At 45.7% G+C, this 18,179-nt stretch overlaps 1 protein-coding gene across 1 annotated transcript in view; it reads right to left on the reverse strand.

Annotated features, from left to right (window-relative positions):
* FPGS (folylpolyglutamate synthase) overlaps positions 1 to 18,179 on the reverse strand; it is a 43,988-nt gene that overhangs the window by 9,699 nt on the left and 16,110 nt on the right. Inside the window, exons 2-11 of the mRNA XM_056860535.1 lie at positions 11,019 to 11,147; positions 10,750 to 10,803; positions 9,269 to 9,333; positions 7,956 to 8,070; positions 6,858 to 6,935; positions 5,867 to 5,928; positions 5,183 to 5,285; positions 2,365 to 2,442; positions 1,281 to 1,428; positions 237 to 338 (exon numbers count right to left, since the gene is read on the reverse strand). Coding sequence (XP_056716513.1) covers positions 237 to 338; positions 1,281 to 1,428; positions 2,365 to 2,442; positions 5,183 to 5,285; positions 5,867 to 5,928; positions 6,858 to 6,935; positions 7,956 to 8,070; positions 9,269 to 9,333; positions 10,750 to 10,803; positions 11,019 to 11,147 — 934 coding nt within the window. The remainder of the gene's footprint in view (positions 1 to 236; positions 339 to 1,280; positions 1,429 to 2,364; positions 2,443 to 5,182; positions 5,286 to 5,866; positions 5,929 to 6,857; positions 6,936 to 7,955; positions 8,071 to 9,268; positions 9,334 to 10,749; positions 10,804 to 11,018; positions 11,148 to 18,179) is intronic.

An 18,179-nucleotide genomic window follows, 5' to 3' on the forward strand; every position in this document is an offset into this window, starting at 1 on the left:
CTATTGACGGCCTTGGGTCACTCCGCTAAATCTTAGTATCAATTTCTGTTCTGCCACTTCGCTTTGTATCCGATCTAAGTGCTCAGGACAAATTCTTTGACCTCTTTGATGAAATGAAGGCAATTGCTGTTTTCATCAGTATCAGGAGCGATCCACTCTGTGCCAAAATCCTGTTTGCCAAGTCTACTTTTAACATATCTGTCAGAGCAGGAAAAAGAAGAAGAGAATAGCTTTACCTTGCAGCATGGGCTCTCCGGGCTTGAAGACAGGGGCCAACGGAGGGGGCGTCTTTGCTGACAACTCAGGGCTGGGCCACGGATCCTTCAACTCACCAATATCTGTCCAGACATAGAAAACCCCACCATCAGTTAGGCTAGAGAACAAAAATGAACCCCGAGCAGTCCGGTTACTCCCCTGTAAGGAGCAAGATGAGAAGGTGGTGGAACAGGGCCCTTCAGAGAACACCTGCCTTAAAGGTCTGCGTCACTCTTCTATGGTTTTACTTCAGCTCCATTTGATATTGATAACCTCCACCCCCCCCCCACCACCCAAAAAAGGCCTGTAAAATTTTAGGGCAAAAGTCAAAGAAGAATTTGGCAGAACTGGATTGGTGGGATCTCTTCAGCAACATGGTGAGTTTGTAATATGGACTAAGGGTTGCTGTAAAGATTAAAGGTAAAAGTAGTCCCCTGTGCAAGCACCAGGTCATTCCTGACCCATGGGGTGACGTCACATCCCGACATTTACTAGGCAGACTATGTTTTATGGGGTGGTTTGCCGCCTTCTCCAGTCCTCTACACTTTACCCCCAGCCCACTGGGTACTCATTTTACCCACCTTGGAAGGATGGGAGGCTGAGTCAACCTTGAGCCGGCTACCTGAAACCGACTTCCATCGGGATCAAACTCAGGTCGTGAGCAGAGCTTTTGACTGCAGTACTGCAGCTTTGTACTCTGCGCCACGGGGCTCTGTAAATATTACATCAAGGTAATGAAAGTAAGCAACATGCTCTAAATGTGTAGGAAAACAAATCCAGTTCACCAGATTAGTGTTTGCCGCTCATGTGGAGGAGTGGGAAATCAAACCCGGTTCTCCAGATTAGAGTCCACCGCTCCAAACCACCGCTCTTAACCACTACACCACACTGGCTCTCAAGGAGTCAATGATAGACCCTAACTCCCAATTTCCTTTTTAAAGCTATCCACCAGGTGAACACGTGCTTAGTCCCTGGATATGTACTCAGGATTGAACACCAAAAAGGAGTGAACAGCTGCCTCTTACCCAGATACCCTTGCTGCTCCAACCACACATGGGCTAGCTGCAGGGCCAGAGCAGCATTTGAGCGCTGATGGTCGCCCGCCAACCCCAGCCGAAGAGGCTTTTCTTCCTTTTCAAAGGCATCCAGGTCTGGGCACAGGTAGAGAGGGCACTGCGGAAGAAAGGGCTGCCAGTTAACTACGCCGGCCTAGCAGGAAACTCTAGAAGGAGAAAGACTTCACTCCTGGGGAATGGCAGAACCTTTCAAGCCCAGGTAACACCGGTAACCTAAACCGATTCATGCGTCCAGCTCCGAAGAGCGCTGGGAGCTGAAAGTCTACGGAGGGGTGAAGGACACATCTGTCTTGCACAAAATTTCTTACTGAGTTCCTCTGGGCCTGTTCCTTTTTTTAATATATATATATTTTATGTCTTAACATATGGAACATGGTTTTATTATCATTCCTGCATATAGACAAATAAAAAGGCTATTTGAAATGCTATTTCCATCTCCACAAACACTGGAAAATACTTTTAACAATGGGAATGAAAGTGCTTACAGGAAGAACTTTTTCATATAATGTGGAATTCCTGGGTTGAAGGCACCGGAAAGTTGGAGAACACCACCTGTTTTCAAAGTTAAGGGCTAGAAGATTTTAATTAGCCTCCTCACTGCCAGGAGTCAATGATATAATCAAACTGTACCAATGCTTATATAAAAATACATTTACAAATAAACCCTTTAAAGTCCAAAATATTTAAAAGCAATTCTAGAAAAAAATGGAATAATTCCCTTTATCAAATAAAGTCCATCAAAGAAGTTAAAACTGGCCTAATCAAAAGAAAGTAAAATTTTAGCCATGGTTTTTACATGAAAATCCCAAAAAAATTTCCATGCATCTGGTTTTCCCCCAATCACAGTGTCTTCCACCATTAACTCCTTAAACAGTATTCACAATCTCAGTTCTCTTCAAAAACGGCAGAATTTTTCAAGCCTGGGTAACACTGGTAACCTAAACCGATTCATGCGTCCAGCTCCAAAGAGTGCTGGGAGCTGAAGGTCTACCAAGGGGTGAGGGACGCATCCGTCTTGCACAAAACTTCTTACCGAGTTCCTCTGAGCCTGTTCCTTCAGAACTTCCAAGGGCCGGTCTGGCTGCGGCACTGTGAATGCCGGCACCCCTGGCTGAAAGCGAAGCGAAGAAACCAACAGTCAGCAAGCTTTACAATGCCAAAGCTCAGAAGAGCTTTTCCCTTTGGCAAGAATGAATGCCCTTCCTTCCGCGGTTTTGGAGGACAGTTATGAAAAAGTGCCATACTCAGATAGAACATGTAGATGCTCACATCACAAGGCTGAAACTATTGAAGATATGATCATGGAGTGCCCTATATTTAATGAGCTGAGGGCCAGTTTAATTACTCCTTTATTTAAAAATATGGAAATGCCCAACGAGGCACCTGGCAGTACGAGGGCACAGGCGATGAGGCTACTCTCAGATACAAATGATTCTGTTACTCGGTACAGGGGCAATAATTAAATACCAAAAGAATAACACTAAGTAAGGCATTTTTATTCCTTTATTTTCTGCTCAAGGCTATAGCTGTATGAGCAGTACTAGAAAGGGAAGAAACGCACCATTTAGCTCGCAATTAAAAGAAGAGTGGGTGTGGAAAGCCCCATCCCCAGTCCCAGACGCAGTTGGGCCAGAATCTCTTACATTTTGCAGTGCACCACAGTGGGTCAGAGAAGGCCTTCATCTACATCAGGGGTCCCCGACATGGTGCCTGTGGGCACCGCGGCACCTACCAACACCTTTCCTGCCGCACACCAAGTGTTTTTAGAAAGTGGGAGGGGCCAGGGGGCTTTTACCCATTGGCCATTGGAGATTCAATCAGCTGTGTTGGGGTTGTTTTTTTTTTTTAATGTTGCTTTGGCAGCAGCTGCCACCACAGAACAAGGCTCTTCACTGTGTGGCTGAAGGTAAGCTGTGGCAGCCATTTTGTGGCTGACTCCACCTCCTGCAGCAGCCATTTTGTGGCTGACTCCACCTCCTGCAGCAGCCATTTTGTGGCTGCGCCACCACGCTGTGTCAGAATTCCAAAGGTGCCCGCAGGCTCAAAAAGGCAGGGGGCGGACCCCTGGTCTACCTGAACTCAACGAGGCAGCATTCTGCCCCACGAAACAAAAAATCCCAAATTATACTGCCTTGTATTTTTAATATCCAGGCCTTGTGGGTATAGAACTAAATGGATCAGTAAACATTAGGAAATTAGAGTTGCTGTTATTAAAGAAGGACTTTCTTCATTTTATATACTCTGACACTGTTCTTTGCTGTCTCCCCTAAACTGATTTGTGGATAGCTTTTATGCTGCTTATGCCCAATGGCTTGCTATTAATGACTTTGTATTTTGTATATTGCAGCTTTTCCATTGTAAGCATTACTGAGCAGAATTCTGAAGAGGCGGCGTAGAAGTATTCTGAATATATAAACATTATTTTTGCCTCTCACACACACTGCTTGTGGCCATTCCAGGAATCTCTTCCCACAGCCCAATTTAAGACTGTGAAACAAACATAAGTAGAGCCCTGCTGGGTCAAATCAAGGAGCCATTTAAGCCTTCTATGCACAACTCCTTTGCACACTGACTGAATGCACACGGAAGGATAGTGTCACAAGTATGCTAGCTCCATCTCTTGCCTCTACATGACTGCCAGATCGCAGGCATGGCACCTACACAGGGAGAAGCTTTTCTCCCTCTCTCATAACACTAGAACGTGGGGTTATCTGCTGAAGCTGGAGGGCGAGAGATTCAAAACAGATAAAGAGAAGTATTTCTTCACACAGCGCAGAGTTAAATGGTGGAATTCCCTGCCCCAGGATGTGGTGATGGCAGCCAACTTGGAAGGCTTTAAGAGGGGAGGGGAGATGTTCATGGAGGAGAGGGCTATTCATGGCTACTAGTCAAAATAGATACTAATCATGATGCATGCCTATTCTTCCAGTATCAGAGGAGCATGCCTATTATATTAGGTGCTGTGGAACACAGGCAGGCTGCTGCTGCTGCTGCAGTCGTCTTGTTTGTGGGCTTCCTAGAGGCACCTGGTTGGCCACCGTGTGAACAGACTGCTGGACATGATGGGCCTTGGTCTGATCCAGCATATGTACTTATGTTATGTTCTTAGGAAGGGTCCGTACATATGCTTCCATCCCTGCCAGCAGGGATAGTGCTTTCCAAACACTGCCAATCACAGGGAGGAATGTACGCACGGATGAAGCATCCATAGGATCAGTGCGATCACACAGAGACGTGGTGGTGGAGCCAGCATGCTCTTGCCCACTCTCCCTCTCGGCGAGCACAAGTCTAGCATCCTGGCAGAAGCCAGCCAAATTCTATTTTACTGACTGTATAGAAAAGGCACCCTGACCTGGATGGCCCAGGCTAGCCTGATCTTGTCAGAAGCAAAGCATGGTTGGTCCTGGTTAGTACTTGGATGGGGAGGGGCTGTGGCTCAGTTTGTAGAGCATCTACTTGGCATGCAGAAGGCCCCAGGTTCAATCCCCGGCATCTCCAGTTAAAGGGACTAGGCAGGTAGGTGATGTGAAAGACCTCTGCCTGAGACCCTGGAGAGCCGCTGCCGGTCTGAGAAGACAATATTGACTTTGTGCAGGGGGTTGGACTAGATGACCCTGGTGGTCCCTCCCAACTCTATGATTCTATGATTCCTTCACTTTCACCAGCAGTCTGCTGTGGCACAATCCAAAATTCAACCACCCCAAGTCTGTGTTAAGTATGGAATGGAGTTCAGAGATGCTCCAGGCAACCAGGACTGGGCCTTGTGACAAATCAGAATTCTGGTCAAGTTTCTTTCTTTCTTCAAGATCACCCCTCCAGGCAGGACCTGTATCGAGACACAGCACCGTTACCTTGAAGATTCCGCCTTTCTGCCACGCTATCTTTTCAATGGTGTCCCCCAGGATGCTTGTATGGTCAATGCCCAGAGACGAGACCCCGCACACAACAGGTTTCCTGTAACAGGGAAGAGAACGAACATGAGAACGAGTCATCTCTTTGGCTCAGAGAATTTGATGCACATCAGTAACAAGCGTCAGTAAAGTGGTGCCACATCAGAATGGATCATTTGGCGAGGGCAGCTGTCAGTGCGCTGCTGCTGTCCACTTGCCACAGTGCCGCTTAGGTGCCTCGCATAACAACAGCTGCTACAAACCTCACTACTTCCCTCGGGAAGCCACAGTGATGTTATCAAGCTACACCAAGCAGGGCTTGGCTCCAAAAGGGAGAGGGAGCTGGGGAGCCGAAACTCCCATGTGTAAGGGCAGAAAAAAGAGCAAACAGCAGATGTTATTGCAACAGATAACAGATACAAGTTTATTGTTTGTGGCATAAGGCCATCACAGTCTGTCATATAAAGCCCATTCATAAATAATAACATTAAAACAGTCTGCCCCCCCAAAAAAAACCCAGTAATTAAATACATTGAACACCCTTATTAAAAACATCTTTAGTCTGGATTTTCTGGGCTGTTATTGTCAGAAGGCCTCCCAAGAGCCTCTCCATAAAGGAGACAACCGACGTTTTGATCTCCCTACCTGATGATGTTGGTGCAATCGTATGTGCCGCCAATGCCCACCTCAACGACAGCCAGGTCTACCTGAAGAACAACACAAGAGGACATCAGCAACGTTTGGACTTTCCTCAAGGGAACTGTGCAGCCCCTGCAGAAGGGCGCTGTTCGGGCAGCTTTCAGAGGTTGATCTGCGGAGGGGCTTTCTCTATGCATTGCTTCTTGGCTGATAGATTACTGTCTGTCTGTTTTACAGCTTTAAGATGCTGCTGATTTATAACATAATTATATACTGCACTTTGGTGTAACCCAGCCTTATCTTAGGTAAAGTGGTAAGTAAGTAAATATTTCTTACGGTCCTAGACCAGAATGCTATTATTTACATAGAATTAAAAGTGTAACATAGGTTGTAAATATAAATATCACGTCTTCAATCAAACTCCATATGATTGATAATCATTCATCACCACTAAAATATAGAATAAAATAATACTAAAAACAGATGAAGACGAGTAAAAGAAGATATATAATATCTGCTTATGATCCTTCTTGAACCTGTGTAGACCAAGATTTTCTGATCTTTAAGACCAGCCAGCCAAATTTTGCCACCTTAAAGGTCAGCTCCTGATTCTTAGCATACTATAAAGGTAAAACATTCTATTCTTCCCTAGAGAGCCCTTCATTACAGGAACAATCAAAGAATCCCATGGTTAAATGGTATACAAATCTTTTACCTACATCAACAAAAATAGAGAGTCGGGGTAGTCCCGGTGGCGAAGGGAACAAAGCTATAGATCAGGACGTCCCCAGCTCAAATCTCTCCTCTGCCACAAACTCACCAGATGGCCTCCAGGCACTCAACCCCAAATATTTCATACAAGAACAATACTTTCCGAATTGTCGCAAGGGATTGCAACCATCATAGATGCCAAGTGCCTTAACATTTCAAATGTGATCTGCATTAAGTGAAAACCCATCATTCAAAGGGAGGAAAAAATGATGTGAGTGCACTGTACCTTTTCCTGCAAGAAAACGTGGAAAGCCATGATGGTCAGAAAGCGGAAGTACGCTGGCATAGCTACATGCTCAGAAACCTGTTGGGAAAGCAGGATGGTTAGGAGGATGCGCACTAAATGTTTAGAAAGTGTTTTTGATGTCTATGGTATAACACAGACAGTGGCCTTATCTAAAGCATCATTTCCCCCCTTTTGCATATGTGCATTAGATGTCTGCAAAATGAAGACAGATACTGCCAGATGAGGGTTTCTTAGCTAGCTCGATAAGTATATTTATTTTGTATGAATGCAACAATATGTTAGTTTTAAAAGGTATCTCGTTAAGAGAGATTCTGCCTGAAATGCTGAAAGACCTACTACCAGAGTTATGGATAACCTCAGTCCCTGGCATTTTGTGACTGGCTCCACCTTCCATGGCAGCCATTTTGTGGTTGTGCCCCAACACCCTGTGTCAAAATTCCAAAGGTGCCCAGAGGCTGAAAAAGTTTGGGGAGGAGGAAAAGGAAGAAGAAGAAAGAAGGCGTTGGTTTTTACATGGCGATTTTCTCTACCTTTGAAGGAGAATCAAACGGGCTTACAATCTCCTTCCCTTCCTCTCCCCAGAACAGACACCTTGTGCGGTAGGTGGGGTTGAGAGAGTTCGGAGAGAACTGTGACTGGCCCAAGGTCACCCAGCAGGCTTCATGTGGAGGAGTTGGGAAACCAACCCAGTTCACCAGATTACAGCCCGCTGCTCATGTGGAAGAATGGGGAATCAAACCTGGTTCACCAGATTAGAGTCCACCACTCTTAACCACTACACCACACTGGGACCCCTAGTATAGGCCACTCTATCACCTCCTGTATGTGAGAACCAGGCCTTAGATCAGGACCCAGGAGAGCCAGCCGAAGACCAATTGTTTTTTGAAGGAATAACAAGACTGATCATTAATCTGAGAGAAATCAGATAAATATCATACTAAATCCTTTTCATATTAAACCCTGATTGACAAGAACAGACTCTAGGTCTCTGTTTTTCTTGATTTAAAAAAAGGAGGAGGAATTACTGCTTACATTTTTATTGTCCGCCCACTGGCAAAAAAAGCCTGTTCTGCTCACCTTGGTCTCCTCCAACCGGTTATACACCTGCCAGAAGTATTTGCTGAAGAGCTCTTTGCTGATAGGCTGCCCGTTAATTCGAATCCTCTCGCGCACCTGGACCAAATGTGGAGAGCTGAGAGGAGAATGTGCAAGACAAATTAAATTCAGCCCCCCCACAACAGGCCCCTTCTCCCCTCCTCAGAGGAGCCAGGCAAATGAGCAAAACAAGTCTTCCCCACACACACACACACCTCAAATCATTCAGAATCTTCTTCACAGCCCAACAGGTTTACAACACAAGCTTGGTTGACCGGCATTAGCAGGAAGGAGAAAGAACTTTCCCCTTCATATCTGCTCTTATATTTTTATCCCACACTTCTTCATGGAGCTCAGGGCAGCAAACAATGTTCTTACTTCCTCCATGTTATCTTCACAATAACCCTGTTAGGTAGGCAGGCTAAGATCACCTTGAAAGCCTCAAAACTGAGAGAAAATTAAAACCTGGGACTCCCCAATGTTACTCCAACACACTAACCACACTGGTTTATAGTGCTAGCTAGCATTCCCCTTGTGTTCCAACCAGCTTTTAATTTAGAGACTTCCAACTTCCTAGTGCAGGGGTGTCAAACATAAGGCTTGTGGGCAGGAACTGGCCCCATGAAAGCTCTTATCTGGACCGCAAGTTAGCCGAGGCAGCCCCCCCCCTCGCAATCTGGGCTGGCGAGGCATGGCCTGGCCCGACCAAGTGACATTTATGTCATATCTAGACATTGCAATAAGTGAGTTTGACACCCGTCCTAGTGGATTTAAAACTGATCGATTACTAGGGGAGATGGTTATATTTACTACAGAAGAAAACAGATGGATTAAATTATTCTGTTTAAAGCTAGACACTAATTTAAACAAAATAATATTCTGTCCTGAACCATCACAGGGTAAATATTATATATTTTTATAAATAAAAAGTTTAAATATAATCCACAAGGTAGCTGGAGATGATGCAGAATGACAAACTATGATTTATTGCTTGCCTACAAACCAGAATTAAATCACGGTTCAGAATACTGGCTTGCAGGCAAAAACCCAAAGCCACTGTTTTTAGCTTTGGCCAATTCGGATGTCGTGAGATATTGCTGTTTCTCTGCAACCCTCAAGTCTTCATCACCCAAGCTGTGCAGAAGCACAAGGGAGGGCACGGCTCCCGAGACTTGCTGTTTTGACATGTCTGCACTGAGCGACCGTCGAAAGCTACGCGGCTGAAATTAAATGCAGCTCCCCACCTTCTGAAGCCAAGAGTGGTGAAACCAAGCTAATCTTCAAGAACAACTTACCTGTAGAAACCCGTCTTTAAGCCGAAGTTGCGTAGGATACGTTCTGTGAAGGCACACACTGAACCCTGAGGCAGAAGAAAGATGCAATGGTTATCAAACATCCAAATACACCACAAAAAAGGGGAGGGAAACTCAACCATAAAAATACAAGGAGCCTCAAAGTATATGGGAGAGCTCATACGTTGGAAAATGATGTCTCTGCCCTGGGGCAAGTAGTGGTTAGGAATACAGGGGAGAGTACTGAAACTGGTGGAAGCTGACTAGATCTGATCTGAGGGTGGCCAGTAGCTTTAAATTGCCTTTGTGAACAGTTCCCCTCCCCCATCCTCACCCCCCCAGCCTAATTTTTAGGTTACATTAGAGTTTGGAATACATTAGCCTTTCGTCAATTAGACTATCTGTAGGATATGTGGTAACCTTTGTTCTTTCCCCCCTGATGCTATGGCAGAATTGCAGTGGAGAGCTGCTTTGCTCAGATATCTTGCTGGGTGGAAATTTGGGCTGTTTATGCTTGGTAATTACATTCCAGGCTGAAGTGCCCCTCATATTTTTTTTTGAGTTCTTCATGCTGAACTGTCATTCCAGATGCGAAGCCGGCGCATACCTGCTTCGCATTTATTTTGCTCCATCCCTGCCTCAAAGCATCCACTCAAGGAAGCATGAAGAATCACAGCCGCAGGTTAGCTATGCAAACGAAGATTGCTAATGGCTATGCAAATGAAGGAATGAAGGAGTGGGGGTGGAATTTGTTGACTTTCTTTTCTTGCATCGGGACCATGAATAGGCATTTCAAATATCGGGTTTAAAAAAGGAGCTTTGAGCGAGAATTAAAATCGACCCTGCATAAATGGCCTTGGTGTCTTTTCATTAGCTACTGTGCCCCTAGAATACCTCTCTGCAAGTCAGGCAATCAAGCTTTCTGGCAGCGTGGGGATCTGAACTCAGGTCTCCCAGGTCTGAGGCCAGCACTGTAACCAGCGTGCAACATTGGTCTCTCATTGGTGGTGGTGGAAAGTGCCGTCAAGTTGTAGCCGATTTATGGCAACCCAGTAGGGTTTTCAAGGCAAAAGATGTTAAGAGGTGGTTTGCCGTTGCCTGCCTCTGCATAGCAACCCTGGACTTCCTTGGTGGTCTCCCATCTAAGAACTAACCAGGGTCGCCCCTGCTTAGCTTCCGAGATCTGACAAGATCGAGTTAGCCTAGGGCCTAGGCCATCCAAGGCAGTGTCTCTCATTGTGTGTGTAAAGTGCCGTCAAGTCGCAGCTGACCTATGGCGACCCCTTTTTGGGGGTTTTCATGGCAAGAGACTAACAGAGGTGGTTTGCCAGTGCCTTCCTCTGCACAGCAACCCTGGTATTCCTTGGTGGTCTCCCATCCAAACACTAAGCAGGGCTGACCCTGCTTAGCTTCTGAGATCTGACGAGATCAGGCAAAATTGTTCTCCCCCACTCACCTACCACACCCCCAACCCATTTACTTACCTTGCCCTTTGTTCCAGTGACGTGAATTATGTTCAGTTGATCCAGATCTTCGACCTGCCAGAGGTGAACGAACCCATCAGCTTCGTCTGCCAGATCCCTGCCCACCCCGCTCCTCCCCTACAACAGTTCAACAGCAGAACAGGAAAGCAGAGAGTCTACACAACAAACAGACTCTGCCCCTTATCAGGCCGAAACAAGAGAAATCGCGATGGGTGCCCTGCACACCCCTTGCGGTCAGAGACCTCCTGCAAAGCCCCTGAGCCTCTCACCTTTAACCCACTGCGTTCCAAGAACCCTTTCATGGCTTCCAGCTGCGCCTGCGGGTCTCCTCGCTCGCGCTTCACCTGCTCCAGGTAGCTGGCATTCGTCTGGAGCGTATTTAGAGTCCGAATGGCATCCTAGAACAAGAACAAACACAAGCTTTCGCTTATGGAGAGTGGGTAAATCTGGATTGGTAGAAATCCGCCACGTGCTCTTTAGTATAGAATCATAGAGTTGGAAGGGGCCACCAAGGTCATCTAGTTCAACCCCCTGCACAATGCAACTCGGCACCATCCTCTCTATGACAGCCCTTCAAGTACTTGAAGATGGTTATAATATCCCCTCTCAGTCTTCTCCTCTTCAGGCTAAACATACCCAGCTCCTTCAACCTTTCCTCACAGGACTTGGTCTCCAGACCCCTCACCATCTTTGTTGCCCTCCTCTGGACACGTTCCGGCTTGTCTACAACATTCTTAAATTGTGGTGCCCAAAACTGAACACAATACTCTAGGTGAGCTCTAACCAGAGCAGAGTAAAGCGATACCATCATTTCGCGTGATCTGGACACTATACTTCTGTTGATACAGGCCAAGATCACATTTGCCTTTTTAGCTACCGCATAACCTTTACATTCCCCGCATCTTGAACTCCCAAGAATGGGAAACCTGGAAAAGAGATGCTGCTGTCCGTGGTTCGAGGTTGTCATGGCACACTCCGCTGAGGACCGGAAGGGGAAAAGATTGGAGATGGTAACTCCCCTTCTTAAAGACCCCTTCCATCTGCGGCCAGGGCTGCTCTCTCCAACGTTGAATGTGCAACTTTAGTCTTCTCCAGAGAGGAACTTGCTCTCCCTGCCCTTCCCAAAACAGATGACCACACATGGTTGGCATCCATTCGTCTAAATCAAACAAACACTGGGAGGGAGAACAGCCTTCTCTGGCTCAGGACACACTGTTTTCGCTTCCCAAGGAACAAAACAGGCTCACCGGAGGGAAGACATCCTCCTCTATGTATTAGGAACAGTTAGATCACATGTCTGCAGATTTGAAGGGCCAGCCCAGGCATAGAATCACAGAGTTTGAAGGGGCCATACAGGCCATTCTAGTCCAACCCCCTGCTTCATGTAGGAGCAGCCTAGAGCACCCGTCAAGTGCTTGTCCAGCCTCTGCTTAAAGACCACCAGTGAGTGGGAGCTCACCACCTCCCTAGGTAGCTGATTCCACTGTAGAACAACTCTTACTGTAAAAAAGGTTTTTCCTAATACCCTCTTACTGTAAAAAAGTTTTTCCTAAGTTTTTCCTTTCCGCCTGCAATTTTAAACCCATTATTGCATGTCCTATCCTCTGCTGCCAACAAGAACAGCTCCCTGCCCTCCTCTAAGGGACAGCCCTTCCAATACTTAAAGAGAGAAATCATGTCCCCACTCAACCTCCTCTTCTCCAGACTAAACATTCCCAACTCCCTCAGCCTTTCCCCATAGGGCTTGGTCACCAGGCCCCTGATCATCCTCACCGCTCTCCTCTGCTCCTGCTCTGTTCTGTCCACATCCTTTTTGAAGTAAGGCCTCCAGAACTGTACACAATACTCCAGGTGCAGCCAAAGTTAGATGTGCAGGATACTCCCTCCCAAATTATAATTTGGTAGGTTTTAGCAGCATGGTATAGTGGTTAAGAGTAGGGCTCTAATCTGAAGAACCGGATTCGATACCCCACTCCTCCACATTAAGCCTGTTAGGAGACCTTGGGCCAGTCACAGTTCTCTCAGAACTCTCTCAGCCCACACGGAGGCAGTCAATGGCAAACTACCTCCGAACATCTCTTGCCTTGAAAACCCTATGCCATGGGGTCGCCATAAATCAGCTGTGACTTGACAGCCCTTTCCACCACCACCACAGGTTTTAGCAAAGAACCCTTTCAGGGTTGACTTGTATGAGCCACCGCAGAGAAAGACGGGTGGTGCTGGTATAAATGGCAGAAGCTTTCCCCCACCCCTCGAGCAAATAACCCAGGTTTTAGAAGAACAATCTGACTAATTTGCTAAATAGTTTGCTGGGGGGGGGGGATCTCACATTCAAGCCAATTTAGATCCCCCATTCATGAATCAACCTAGAGGTGTGACTCCATCCTGGGAAAAATAGAAGGACTCTTCTCTCTGTTATGCTAGCAGATAAGAATCTAGAGATCACTTTTACAGTCGCCAAATTTGGATGGATAGCCTGTAACACTAGGAAAACTTGGGTAAGCCATATATAGCCTTTTTACCTATAATTTTATTCTGTATAACTTCTGTGAATCTATAAATTTTGTATAATTGTATAATTCATTGAATCTATAATTTTAAAATATTCTTAAATTTAACCTGAGTTATTTGATATATTGGAAGTTAGTCATCTGAATTATTATATTGATTCTATTTTTTCATTGGTCTTGGACTGTATTAAATAAATTTATTTATAGAGGTGTGAAAGCCTCAAACTATTTTTTAATTCCCAAAGTGGTGGTGGAAACGGCCCTCAAGTTGCAGCAGACGTATGGGGAGCCCATAAGGTTTACGAGGCAAGAGACGTACAGAGGTGGTTTGCCATTGCTTGCCTCCGTGTAGCAACCCTGGACTTCCTTGGTGGTCTCCGGTCCAAGCACTAACCAGAGCCAACCCTGCTTAGCTTCCAGGGTCTGATGGGATCTGGTCAGCCTGAGCCTTCCAGATCAGAGCAATTCTCTAGGTACGCTTTCACCTTCCAGTTTTCCCGGCGGAAAAACTATAAAAATTCTGGGAAGCAGTTAAAAAGTCTTCTGTGAAATATTCAGAAGTGAAATGAGTTTTAAGCCAAGGCATTACTCTGAATATGTAGTATGAAGACTTTTTTTAATGTAAGACAATCTATACCCTTTGATAATGATAATTCCTGGGTACACCATAGACCAGCAGTTCTCAAACTTTTTGAGTAATGGAGAACTTTTCAGGAGAGAAATTCGTCACGGAACACTAATTTTCACCTAGCACCTATATACTAAGCCGAATGACAGTAGCATTTCTCTTTCCAATCTCTTCACGGAGAACTAGGAAATGTTTCACGGAGCACCAACGGTTTGGGAACTGCTGATGTAGACAAATACAACATGTTTTCAAGCATATTAGTTTAAATGACTAACTTTGTCCACATTTATGAGAAAATGTGTATGATATACTACTAAATAACACACTACTAAATCTTTAACTTTATATCGGAGAGGGAGAAGCTCCTTATAAATTGCTTCAAAAGCTGTGCCAACTGAAGTCCAGCATCTTTAATAAATAATTTAGAAACTATACTATACCCCTCTCCCTGACAAAGCTCAAAAATGCTTCACAGGCAATTCCTCAGAACGATTCTAACTATACCACCAGTGGGCTAGGTCAAAAAATATATATATAGAGAGAGAGAGAGCGCGCCATAATGGAGCCTGAAAGACAGAGGCAGGATTCCACCATCGCCCGCCTGAGGGATGCCTCTGGCTCACGGTTTCCCCACACCCCACCCAGCAAGAAAAATCAAGATTTTCACAGCAAACCCTATGCCACAACCCCGCGGTGCCTGCTTTTCCCTTCACCCCAGGATTTCAAACGAAGACTAAACCCGGTCTTAGAATCCTAGCCTGCAGTCACCACACAATGCATCCTCTGTGGTTTATTTTACGCCCCACCTTGCTCCCCTTATGCCGTTCTCGTCTGCGTTTTATCCTCACAAACAACCTTGTGAGGCAAATGAGGCCGAGAGCGTACGGCTGGCCCAAAGCCACCCAGCAAGCTTCCATGGCGGAGTGGAGGTTCGAACCTCGGTCTCCCTGACCCTAGCCTGACACTCTAACCACTTCGCCACACTGCATCCCTTCTTCAGATGGATGAACAAGCTATGGTTTGCAGTAGAAATGAAAGCCGTTTAGTGGCTGAGCAGCGCATGATGGGCAAGAATAAGGGTAAAGAAGAGACATTAGCTATACCACTCAGACTTGTCTGAATTATTCCAGTGCGCTGCCCAAAGCCAGCCAACAAATAGTTGGCATGAGTTTGTAGCCTTACCCACCATCAGCTCTACAAAGCTAGCCCTGGCCTGTAAGCAGACAACGGCCTGGACACCCACATTGGGTAAGAATTGCCTCCAGGAATAGAAGCTTTACGCAAATATGTTTCTTTTGTTCCTGTAGTTAGGCTCCCAATAACGAACACAGGTATGTACGGGCAAGCTGGCTAGGGAAAAAATAACACGGACTCCTGTGGATTTATTTTCAAAGCTGTGCTAGTAGGAAGCCCATCAACTGTTTTTATAACAGCAAACAAAAAAGTATTTATTACCTACTTTTTTTTAATTTTATTGGTTTTTATAATATAAATTTTCCATGTTAATAAACAACAATAAAAGTAATATAAAAAACTAAATCATAAGTAATGTTGTTATAGTTATTTAAGTACTTAATAAAATAAAAAATAAAGGAAAATTTGTTGACTTCCCCATCACCTTTATCCGCCTCTTAATAAAGTATTCTATCCCATCGTGATCTGATCTGATCTTAATTATTCTTATATCTCAGTTAAGTTTCAATCACAATATTCTATTAATATAATTAATTACACTTCTTTATGTTAGCAATGTCATCTAGATCAGATTAAAAGGTACTCTTCCATTTTCCCCAGTCCTAGTTCATATTCACAATATTTCATCCAAGCCTCCCATTCCCCCATAAATCCTGTGGATTTATTTTCAAAGCTGTGCTAGTAGGAAGCCCATCAATTGTTTTTATAACAGCAAACAAAAAAGTATTTATTCCCTACTTTTCTTCCCAATGGGAACCCAAAGCAGCTCCACTAATATTTTATCCTAACCCTGTGAGGTAGATAAGGCTGACTGCGTGCGACGGGCCCAAGGTCACCCAGCAAGGTTCCATGGCAGAGTGGGGATTCGAACCTGGGTCTCCCTGATCCAAGTCTGACGCGTTAACCACTACGCCATGCTGGCAAACAGAGCACACGGATAGAAGAAGGAAGATGAAGAAGAAGAGTTGGTTTTTATATGCCAACTTTCTCTAACTTTTTAAAGGAGAATCAAACCGGCTTACCATCTCCTTCCCTTCCCACAGCCGGCACCTTGTGCAGCAGGTGGGGCTGAGTTCTGACAGAACTGTGACTGGCCCAAGCTGGCTTCTTGTGAAGGTGTGGGGAAACCAACCCGGTTCACCAGATTAGCGTCCGCCACGCAAGTGAAGGAGCGGGGAATCAGACCCAGTTCTCCAGAGTAGAGTTCACCGTTCTTAACCACTACACCACTACACCACCCTAGGCGTTGTCGCTGAGAAATGCATGCAGTGAGGGAATGCGACGCACACAGGGCGTCTTCCATCAGCAAACGGAGTCTCTGGCCAGCCCAGAGTTCAGTGGGTACATCAAAGAGTGTCCTCAAATGTAAACTGCAGCTGCACCTCCGGCACACCGGAAACACAGACACCATCTTCTGCTCAGGTACACCTCGATCTGTTCCTAGAGCCCGGCCAGGTGAAACTGGCTTTGCGCATTTCTATTACAAGCGAGCTCTGCACGCTGCTGATCGGCTGCCAGCTCTGCTGTCACAACCCTGCTTTACAGCCCCTTCATTCCTGCAGCCGTTTTACAACCTGTGTAAGAACGGATTCGGTGTCTCGTGTGTGAGCGCATGCAGCTTTTTTTTTTTTTTTTTTAAGACCAACGTTAACTTGAATAGGGGTCTCTGCAAGGTCTCTGATCGGTTAAATCTTGAACCCGATTTCTAGACCTCTGAAACACAGAGCCGTCACATCAGGAAGACGACACAATCTCTTTAACCAGCGTGGTGTAGTGGTTAAGAGCGGTGGTTTGGAGCGGTGGGCTCTGATCTGGAGAACCGGGTTTGATTCCCCACTCCTCCACATGAGCAGTGGGTGCTAATCTGGTGAATTGGACTGGTTTCCCCACTCCTACACATGAAGCCAGCTGGGTGACCTTGGGCCAGTCACAGAACTCTTAGAGCCCTCTCAGGCTCACCTACCTCACAGGGTGTCTGTTGTGGGGAGGGGAAGGTGATTGTAAGCTGGTTTGATTCTTCCTTAAGTAGTAGAGAAAGTCAGCATATAAAAACCAACTCTTCTTCTTTTTCTTCTCCTACCTGCTCCTGCAAGCTTTGTGCAGAAAAAGCAAATGCATAAGGGCAGGTGGGCAGGGTGGGCATACTTAAAATAGGCTGCATAGCTCTGCTAGGTTAGTTTGTAAGGGGACCCTCCGTTTCTATAAATAGCACCCATCACCTCACTTTGCAAGTGGGATACTATATCTCCGGCAGGAATGTGACGATACTGTACTTGTGTTGAAGCCTCTGGGGTGGGGGGGGGGGAGGGATCAAATTATTCCTGATACTGTAAGGTAAGCCTTTGCTCCACCACCACCCCGCCAATACATAAATCAGGATCACTTTTGCTACACTCCCAAAAATTCAATCCACTGCCACCAGCAACATCTGCTCCAGCGTCGTCCAATTTTCTTTTCCTCCCACCCATGAAACAAAGTATACACAGCCAAGTGATACAGCACATAAAGTCCTACTATTATTTTTATTTTACAAAATGCGTACCCCCACCTTTCTGCTTCCATGAAGGCCGCCAAGGCAACCGACAAATTAAAGCACATGTAGTAAAACCACATTTCAAAACCAACAGAAAACCAACTTGTTAATTAAGTATCAGGCAGCATGCAGACATCACAATAAAACCAGGGGTTTGTGCAACCAATTCTGGTTAGTCTGCCCCAAACCCCAGTTTCTGCACAAACCCTGGTTTGTCTGCTTTGTTTCCAACCCCCCAACATCAAAGAAGGCATATCCCCTATGCCACTGTCTCTGTGGCTGGGTAGCTGCAAGGGATGGCACTACTAAACAAAACATGGCTTGCAAATTCAGAAGCCACAACAAATCGATACCAATGGCAGTTAACACGCGGGATGCAAACCCAGGTTTGAAAGCCCAATTTGGTGCCAACCAAGAAATTCTGGTTTGCGGGACTTGTCTGCATTCAGACATCACAACCACCTGGGATTTGAGCAAGCCAAGGTTTATAAAATATAGCATATTGCGACGTCTGAATGCAGCCATTGTCTTCGCAACTGCGAAACTTGGGTTAGGCTTGAGAGCT

This window comes from Euleptes europaea, chromosome 14 (assembly GCF_029931775.1).
Source record: "Euleptes europaea isolate rEulEur1 chromosome 14, rEulEur1.hap1, whole genome shotgun sequence".
NCBI classification, from domain to species: domain Eukaryota; kingdom Metazoa; phylum Chordata; class Lepidosauria; order Squamata; family Sphaerodactylidae; genus Euleptes; species Euleptes europaea.